General features: G+C 37.6%; 1 protein-coding gene across 1 annotated transcript in view; it reads right to left on the bottom strand.

The window, feature by feature from the left end:
* Nucleotides 1-3,582: 3,582 nt before the first annotated feature.
* Nucleotides 3,583-10,402, bottom strand: part of LOC133516200 (cell adhesion molecule Dscam2-like) — a 294,499-nt gene continuing 287,679 nt past the window's right edge. Inside the window, exons 33-35 of the mRNA XM_061848998.1 lie at nucleotides 9,751-9,858; nucleotides 7,789-7,866; nucleotides 3,583-5,517 (exon numbers count right to left, since the gene is read on the bottom strand). Of these exons, the coding sequence (XP_061704982.1) occupies nucleotides 5,489-5,517; nucleotides 7,789-7,866; nucleotides 9,751-9,858 (215 nt within the window). The 3' untranslated portion in view covers nucleotides 3,583-5,488. The remainder of the gene's footprint in view (nucleotides 5,518-7,788; nucleotides 7,867-9,750; nucleotides 9,859-10,402) is intronic.

Raw genomic sequence — 10,402 nt, 5'->3', positions numbered from 1 at the left:
AGCCAGTAGAAATGAAGCCAAAAGAAATACAACTTTGTGCCAATTAAACACTTAACTACGTATTTTTGGTAAAATATACCTAGGTTGACTGCTACAGTGATTGGCCCCTTCACAAATAATTGGCCACTCTTTACAATACAACTTCTATTACCTTGTTTCTTTCGGCCTTACTATGGAGGGGATATAACTAATTTAAAAAGAAACTTTTTAAATACTGCCTCCAAAAGCATATTTTATTAATTCAATTGTTGAGTGTTGTCTGAAACGTAAACTTTCAAAATGGGTGTTTAATAAGCTGTACATACCTAGTTCAAGTCCTATTTGCGATCAAGTTCTACTGTGCAATAAAGTTTAAAGACATTTCACTATTTCTTAGTCTTAGTCTACACAAATCGCTTAAAGTGGACACGATCATTCTTGTACAATGAATTAACTTCGCGGTTAATTAGAATGAATCCTATTGACGTAATGGGAAGCCCGTTGCGCAACGAGTTAGCGGATGTATATGTAGTATTAGGTAGGCAGTAGGCACCTACTCATTTAACCGGCAGGAACTATCTATATTATAAAACAAAAGTGCCTATGGTTACACATTTTTTAAATGTGTATTTAAAAGTTACGTACCTACCCATCATTTACGTTAATTAAGCTTTAGCAAAGTATAGGATATTATTAAGGATTCCTATTAGAATGTGTACATTAGGTATTTATTTGATTTATTTTAGTTAGCTAGTATGGATTTTATGTAATAATGAATATAATGATCTAATAGATATCTATTAAAACTAAATAATCTAGAAAAAAAAAACATAAATAATAAAGGAATTTAAATAAATGTGTACGATTAAGAAGTTATTTTTTAATCTATTTAAATGATTATAATATTTAGATAGATATATATATATATATATATATATATATATATATATATAAACCAATATAGTATATTACGATACAAGTGTGAAAAATAGGAAATTCGCAAAGAGTGGCGATAAATTAAAACACGACCTAAGGGAGTGTTTTAATTCGACATGAGTTCACATAGTTACGTAATGAACTAGTGCGGTAAAGTCATACCATATGTACGGTCACGTCTGAAAATATCGGTACGAAAAATGTGCCAAAAATATGTATACACGACTTTATTGCCCATATATTAAGGTAGTGTATACATATTTTTGGCACATTTTTCGTACCGATATTTTAAGACGTGACTGTATTTATTTGTTAAATACATGACCTTTTCAACATACTTGCTCAAAACGGCGTTTTTATTCCACCGATTTTTGGCTCATAATCCTAGATATTAAACACGCGTGCTTTTTCAGTATATTATAACACTCGTGTTTTTTCATTATATTATCCGACTGAGTTAAGAAGGTAACTGATTGCTAATAATATGCATGGAAACGGAGCCTTCTTAAATTGGTCGAGTAGATTTTATAAGGTGGACTGGCGGGAGCCGGCGCCCCGCCCGCCGCCTCGTGTGTAATGGCCAACTTAGCACACTTGTAGCACAATGTACTATTACAGTACATATGGTACTACTTTCCCGTACTAGCACTAGTGCGAGCTTAAAGGGCCATATGTACTGTAAATAATAATAATAAACTTTCCACACTTGTATCGAAAATAACTAATTCCTTATAGCGTTTGAAGAAACCTCTGTTTGTTGGTCAATATTTCTTTGCGTGACACGTATATGTACCTCTAGTGTAAATTTATTCGATAGCGAAACGTGACACGCGTTTGCATTAAGTCTCATTTTGTATGGGATTTTGAGTTTCCAAAACGTCCCGCTTGGTGCGCTGTTTCTAAATCCCATACAAAATGAGAGTTACCGCAAATGCGTACGTCACGTTTCGCTATCGAATAAATTTACACTAGGGGTACTGATGCGTTTATGCGCAACACACAGTACTTAGAAAATGCTTTCAAAGAGGCATAAGTACAATGTTAAAACTTTCATCGAAAATTAACCATTGCAGACATTTCAATAAGTATAAATAATTTCAATAAGCAAACTCCCCAAGAAACCATGAGCTTGCAAGACCATTCAGTGTAGAGGAAGTTGTCACCGCTATTAAGCAGCTCAAAATCAATAAAGCCGCTGGCCCCGACAAAATCTTCAATGAGTTCATCAAACACATGGGGCCCATCGCAGTCAGCTGGCTTACAACCTTGTTCTCTAACATCCTGGCAAACAATAACCTACCAAAAGAGTTTAAGTTGGCAAAAGTAATAGCCGTGCCCAAACCAGGAAAGGCCGAAAACCTTGTCGAAAGCTATAGGCCTATTGCTCTCCTCAGCTGCTCACATAAACTTCTAGAACGTCTCCTTCTAGGCCGCATTGAACCTTTTATAGAAGCTGTCTTACCTCCCGAGCAAGCCGGTTTCAGGAAGGGCAGGAACTGTGTCGATCAGGTGTTAGCTCTCACTAACTACATAGAAGCCGGATTTCAAAAACGCCTTAAATCGACTGCGGTTTTTATAGATCTTACAGCAGCCTACGACACAGTCTGGAGGCACGGCTTGATTAATAAGTTGGTGTCAGCAATCCCAAGCAGAGAATTAGTAGACCTCATCTCCAACATGCTGACTGAAAGGACCTTCGAAGTTTTCTCGGGAAACAAGAAAAGCAGGAAACGTAGGTTAAACAATGGCCTACCTCAAGGTTCGGTCTTAGCGCCGATGCTGTTTAACTTGTACATCTCAGACCTTCCGCATACAGACGCTACCAAGTTTATATATGCCGATGACTTCGCGCTCATCTCGCAGAGCAGAGACTTTGAATCTGGAGCCCAAACATTATCATCGGACTTAAAAGCTCTGAGAGCATACTTTAGCGCGTGGCGACTTATACCCAGCCAAAGTAAGACTGAACTTTCCTGTTTTCATCTATACAACCATGGCCAGCTATCATCCAACTGTATATCTAAATAATGAAGCACTCAAGTACAATCCTTGCCCGAAATACCTCGGTGTTACGCTGGATAGGTCCCTGACCTACAAGGAACATCTGTCCAAGCTCTCGCAAAAAGTGGCAACGAGAAATAATCTTCTCCATAAACTCTGTGGCACCAGCTGGGGAGCTTCGGCGGATTGCTTACGCACATCAGGGATCGCGCTTGTGTACTCTGCGGCGGAGTACTGCGCACCAGTATGGTTGGGGAATGCACATACCAACAAAGTGGACGTCAAACTGCACGATACCATGCGTTGCATCTCCGGCACTATCAAATCTACTCCGGTCCACTGGCTGCCAGTACTAAGCCATGTAGCCCCGCCTCATCTCCGACGCGCTCAGGCTTTGAAGAGAGAAGTGGAGAAGATTCTGAAAAATCCAACGTTACCAGCCCATAAAGAGTTCGAAACCCACCCTGTGCTATAGCGCCAAGCCTAAGCAATTTTAACATCTTGGACCGGTGGAAAGATGAATGGTCTACTGCTACGGTTGGAAAAGATGACCTCTATCTCCCAGATCCGACGAAAAAACCAAAAGGGTTCCATAGATGGTGGTGGAAGGGTTCGAGGTAGACCTCGAAAGATCTGGTGTCGTCTGAACAGGTTGAGAACAGGTCATGGCCGCTGTAATTATTTCCAACATAAGTGGGGTTAGAAGGAGTCTCCGCTCTGCGAGTGCGGCGAAGAAGAACAAACCATTGAGCACATATTTCGGCGCTGCCCACTTCACTTCTATCCTGGCCCAGCTGAGGATCTAGATGTCTTGACACCCGACGTAGTTACCTGGCTTAACAACCTCAAAGCTGTTCTCTGATTGCCTATCCATGCATGCCATACGATTAAATAAATAATAAGTATAAATTCTTCAACCCTTTTTCCCCAATTTGGGCATTACTTTAACTTCTCAATGTCGCTAGGTACTTTTACATATACAGTGTGGAAAAAATGTATGGGCCCTGTGAGAAAAAGTGCCTCAAAAACATAAGTTAGCTCATTTTACTTACAGGTAACATTCTTTAATTTTTTAAAGAAACTAAACTGCATCAATAGATTTTTTTTATTCGTATGTATCGCTCGAAAATCCGCTATTTTCTTCCACTAGTCGGTACCGTTAATGTTAATGTTAAAATTTCTCCAAGAAACATTAATGCCTTATACTCGTCTGTCGTACAAAATGTCAATAAAATCGAATAGTTATTTAGTTTTTTTTGTCGGGTCGATTCCCGGGCCCGACATGAAAATTAAAAAAAAAACTTTGAATACAGATTTGTTTCTTTTTAAAACAAAAGAATGTTTCCATAAAGTAAAATGACCTAACTTAGGTACGTTTTTAAGCCACTATCCCTCCAGGGCACATCATTCTTTCCACTCTGTATATTATATAACCTAGCATAATAAAGTCTCGGTTTGAATGTCTCAGGCCGAATTTGCCCACAGTTCTATTTCGCCGACTTCTTAGGTTGTCCTCATTGCCATATGGTCCACTGTCCGGTTTCGTCGACATTCCTGTATCACCTTCTTAACTCGGCCACCGTCTTAGTCCACGGTGCTAACTCATCACCATTCCTACTCGTATATCGACTATACTGTTAACTTATCACCATTCCTATATCGTCTTAGTACTCTTATAAAGAACAGATACAAAAGGGGACGAGTTAACACTTTGGAACGTATAGGAATATGTACAAGATAAGAAATTGACTATATACGAATGTGGACGAGTTAGGAAGGTGACGATTTAGTAATTGTATGCCGACGACATGGGATTGTGGACGATTTAAAAACGTGACGAAATAGGATTGTGGGCGAAGTCGTCCTGAACTGTTTGTGGTATAATAACAGGTGAGAGATGATGGTAAAAATTATATGGGACCGCTCACTATATCGGAACACTTTATCTTTCCTCTTTTGTCACAATATTTTTTAGATTCACAATACTATTATTGGTTTTATTTTGTAATTAAGATTTGCTCTACAAAATAATTTCTTATATTGTATACCTATGTTAAATGTAATCAACAATAGTTTTGTACATCATTAAAAAATGTACCTATAACAAAATAGACAAAAAAACGCCGTTTAGATAGGTACTTGTATCCTACTTATGTAAAAACTTTTTCAGAAATTCTCTATTTTAACCCATTAGCGCCCATTGTATCCAACTACCCAGGTAGTTACGGCATTTGATTGGTTTATTATGTAATTCTCGAGTAAAAATAATTAATATTCCCCGCCATCAATCAATGATCGGTTGATGGGTTTAGCCTTTGCCAAAGCTTTAACTCTTTCTCACGTTTAAACCATACCAGTTTTGTAATTATTAAGTAAGTATAATAAGAAATTACAATAATTAATAGCGGTTTTAAGGGCAGTATGGTTTCGATGACAATTCGTTTTCCTTGAAATTCAAAAGTTTTTTTAACTATTTCAACGTAACAATGCTACCGAACGTTTGGCACCTTGGTAATGGTCCATGGAATCTTATTCCTCAACCATTTTAAAAAGATAATTCTTCCTTGTCTAGTTATCTGTGGTGTGGTTGCCGACATGCTTCTGAAAAAGAAACAATTTGTTGGAGTTAATAGGTTAGAATATAGGTACATTGAAACCGTGTTACAGTAGCGGAAAATAATCTATCATATTTGTGTGTTTTTTTTTTAAGTATTTTTTTATGAGAATGACTAAGGCTGCCTAAACGATTGTCATGTGAGATGGAGAGTAAAATCATATACTACATTTGTATGACACCATATAAGAAACTCGTTTTGTACGAGTTTATTAAAAAGTGCATAAAATAACTAATACTCGAAATATAGGTAAAAGTGGTTTATTAATAAAGAAAACAACAAAAATGACAGATTCTGCACTGAACATCAAAATATTAGATTAGTACTTGGTACTGAAACCCTTTGCATCAAGAGCAGCTTGGCATCTTCGGGGCAGTGATGCAATCAACTTTGCAAGGAAAGAACTTGGAATGCGTTCCCACTCTTCCTTTAATTGTTCAAATCTTTCGTTGATATTTCTTGCATTTCTTGCACTCACACGACGACCTAGCTCCTTCCATAGGTTTTCTATAGGATTCAAGTCCGGACTTTGGCTGGGCCTTCCAAAACCCTCACTCTACGTTTTTTGAACCATTGTTTAACAAAATTAGACGAATGTTTCGGGTCATTATCTTGCTGTAGCATTATCATTAACATAAACGCTCTGCCGAAATTTTGGCGTGCCCAGGGAAGAAACACATCTTGTAATATTTCTTCATAAACTTCCTTCGTCATAATGCCGTTTATTCGATGTACCTAAAGGACCAATGCACTGAAACAGCCCCACACCGTAAGGGAGCCGCCGCCGTGTTTGACTGTAGGGAGCTGATACTTGGGGTCATGGCGAGCATTGTCGGGACATCGTACGTAGGTAATTCCATCTGTTCCGAACAGTAAAAACTTGGATTCATCGCTCCAGATTACCTTTTCCCACATTTCCGCAGTCCAAGAAAGATGTTCTTTCGCATATTTTTTTCTAGCTGCTCGATTTTTCTTGGAAATCAGTGGTTTCTTTGCAGGACGACGAGCACGAAGTCCACCATCCATCAGGCGATTTCTTACAGTACGTACGGAATTTCCACACGATATTTCCCGCATAATGTCGCTCGCCGTCAGTCGTGGATTGTGTCTTGCTATTCGCAAAATGTTGCGGTCTACCAAACTTGATGTGCAGCGTGGGCGACCAGGTCTGTTGGGCCTTTTGACACCTCCGTGAGCTTTTTCCCGTTTCAAAACCTTCGATATAGTAGACTGATGAACTTAAAATTGCTTAGCCAGCGTCCATTGTATGTAGCCATTTCTATAGCCATTTATAATTGCTTCTTGTATAGCTACTGTTAAGTTTTTATTTCCACGAGGTCTCCCCATGACGGAACTGATATTTCTTACAAATATGAGTATGAATTAGCACGATATTCCGTTTTTTATCGACTTAAATACTACTAGTGATGGACGCTAAATTCCAGAAAAATGAATTCAAATTGAATTTCGAAATATGTACCGGCCTGTTAGTGTATAATTGGTTGAGAATAAATCAATATAACCTTTTTTGATTAGTTATCAACAAATTCAGTTCTTGGTTTCATCTAATTTGAAATATTTTACAGAAAAATCACAATATGATAGATTTTTTTCCGCTACTGTAAGTGGAGCTGATCTGAAAGAGTCTTCATCTCTGTCGGCTGTCGGTCTATTTCGGTAGACGTAGGTACTTAATAGGTAGGTACTTAGTTGAGTGAAAGAGTGATCGTCGCAGCGAGCGCAGTGTTTCGTCTTCCAGGCTTTACGAGTCCGGGGCAAGCTCTGTTCTCCATACAATCGTAGTTACGTTCTCATTTTTAAAACGACTAGCCATCATTTTAAAATGACTAGCTAGATTGCTCTGAAACTTTGTACTTACAATACGCATAAGGTATATCTATGCCTGAAATTAGTTTAATATGTAGCTTTAGATGCCATAGTTAAAAGAATACAGCGAATTTGTTTTTAATAAAAAACTTATTTTTGCTCTATTTCGTTTGTTTTATAAGCTGGAATGTTATAAACTAATTACAGGCAAAGATATACCCTATGTCATTGTATGCATGCATTGCAAAGTTTTATTACAATCCAACACGTAGTTTTGAAATGAGAACGAAACTCGGTTTGTATGGGAATGTGTAATTCGGTCGAGCTTGCTGCGGACTCTAAATTTAAAGTTAAGACGGATAGAGAATAATTAGTTTTTTTATTTTATAAATGTATATAAGTCATATATAAAATAAAAATTTAAACTTACTTCTTGGCACGCTCTTGAGTGTGGATTTTGATATACTATCACTGTCCTCAGACTCTGAACACACTTGAAAACTGGTTTCTGAAATTAAAGAGATAGGCATATTAAGTGAGGCCGTTTTTTTATGGTCACATTAGATTCAGTATTTAATACCTATCTTATTTAATATTTACTACATTAGCGAGAAAAATGTGAATCATTCTACAATTTTATCATCTTCCTCGCGTTGTCCCGGAATTTTGCCAATGTTCATGGGAACTCGGGGGTTCATCTGGCAACTAATCCCAAGAATTACGCCCATCACAGACGGAGCGATAATATATATTAATATATTGTAAGATACCGACAGTTATCTTATGGTATAGCTAAAGACCACACACGCTAACGTCTAGCGATAGCGCCTACATTGTGAGAGAGAGACGAAATGGGTTATTCCGACTAGTTACCACCAAATTGTTACCGGTGGTAACTACTGGGAATTTTTTCCTACCGTTTACCGGTAATTACTGGAAAAAAATCCCACTAGTTACTATCAACTCGGTTTGGTTACAGAATGAATTAACTTATAAATAATTCAAATTAATTAAAGCACTCTATTTTTATACTATTATAATTAGTATTGAACGCTAAATTTTAGTGGTAACTACTGTGGAAAAAAAATCCCAGTAGTTTACACCAAACCAAGTTGGTGGTAACTAGTGGGATTTTTTTCCCAGTAGTTACCAGTGGTAAAAGGTGGGAAAAAAAATTCCAGTAGTTACCACTGGTAACAACTTGGTGGTAACTAGTGGGAATAACCCGACGAAATATACCAAAATATATAGTAATATTTTTTACAGTACATATGGCGCTACTTTCCCGCACATGTGCGGGAATGAGCACTTTCCGTGCATATGTCGAAACTATAAAGGGTCACATGTACTGTAAAATGTTGTACGATACACGTGCGAATAGGTAATTTGTAACTCGTGTTGATTTAAAACACTCCCTTCGGACGTGTTTTAATTTATCACCACTCGTTGCGAATTTCCTATTTTCTGCACTTGTATCGTAAATAACTATTATTTAAGCCATTTAATTCCTTAATAATACATTTCATAATTAAATTAATAAATAATACAATAATAAATTAAATTAAATTAAATATTATTAAACCAATTTACATGCATTTTCAAATCAGTAATAATTTTATACAATAAATTTAGTCATTTTTATTATTAAGGACCTTTTGACGAGTAAATACCGATATAGTAATATACAGAGCTATATATCGCAAGGAATCTTAAGATGCCTTGCTATAAGATATATTTTGTTATATTATCGATCCGTCTGTGACGGGCTTTAGCGTAGGCACTAGTTTTTACGAAAGCGACTGTCATCTGTCCTTCCAACCCAGAGGGTAAATTAGGCCTTATTGGGCTTAGTCCGGTTCCCCACGATGTTTTCCTTCACTGAAAGCGACGGGTAAATACCAAATAATATTTCTTAGGTACATAAGTTCCAAAAAACTCATTGGTAAGAGCTGGGGTTTGATCCCACGACCTCCGGATTGCAATTGCACGCTTTTACCGTTAAGCCACCAGCGGTTTAATTAATCATTCTACTATTTTCTGCATAATAAATGTGAAAGTTTGTAAGTTGGAACGCACAACGCAGGTATCTACTTTTCATCCCAAAATTAATCACCTATTTATTACGGGGTTGTGATTTATGACAAGATTACTGAGGACGAGGGGCCGGCGGCAGATTAACGATCTGCAACACGGATGAAATCGCGGGCAGAGGCTAGAACGTATCTATGTTGCTACACTCTTTCAGGGTCAATGATTTTACATACCTGGTTCGCAAATAAAGATTTCACTATCTCGCTGTCTAAAAAAATTGCCCTTGAGTAATGTAAGTAAAATGTTCCCTTGTACGGCATGTACCTACTTGAATGTCGATTATGTGTCAGACCTGACTGACCTGTGTCGAAACGGTGCTTGTGTCGGCCGGGCAAGTCCTGGTTGTCGACGTGCCCGAACGTACGGAACCCCACCGCAAACTGCGCGTACGGACTGATCTCGTACAGCTCTGAAACAATAGACCTCCTCACGTTAATAAGTTTTTTGTCAAAAAATTTATTTTTGATACAAGCTTTTGCTTGTCGCTGACTGTACTTTTCTTTCCACTACTTTACGCATCGAGACCATTCTAATAACCCCAAATACAATCGCGAGTAGGTTGCGTTGTTTTATCACCAAGTTCCTGTCTCCATCATCAGATCAGCTCGATGGTACCATAATATTGCATTGTCACCCGACTTGCAAATTTTTAGCTTCATCGGAAACCGGGAAGCGAATCAAATTTAACTTGTTAGATTTGGCTCGTACAAACATAATTACTTACATACCTACATACATTGCAAGATTTTCAAGTTAAATATAATTCTTAAGAAAAAAAATCGTCTTCAATGAGGGAGACCGGTGAAAGAACGATTATTGTTGATTTTGGATTTCATACAATGAAATTAAAAAGACGCCTAATTATGTAGAAAAGGATGTAACATTTTTTTTGTCACTGCACCCACCTTGACACATTTCAGATTTGCCCTATGGTTGACTGGTAAGATACCCGC

This window comes from Cydia pomonella, chromosome 3, assembly GCF_033807575.1.
Source record: "Cydia pomonella isolate Wapato2018A chromosome 3, ilCydPomo1, whole genome shotgun sequence".
NCBI classification, from domain to species: Eukaryota; Metazoa; Arthropoda; class Insecta; order Lepidoptera; family Tortricidae; genus Cydia; species Cydia pomonella.
The sequence above is the reverse complement of the archived record's forward strand: the minus strand, read 5'-3'. Positions and strand labels throughout refer to the sequence as shown.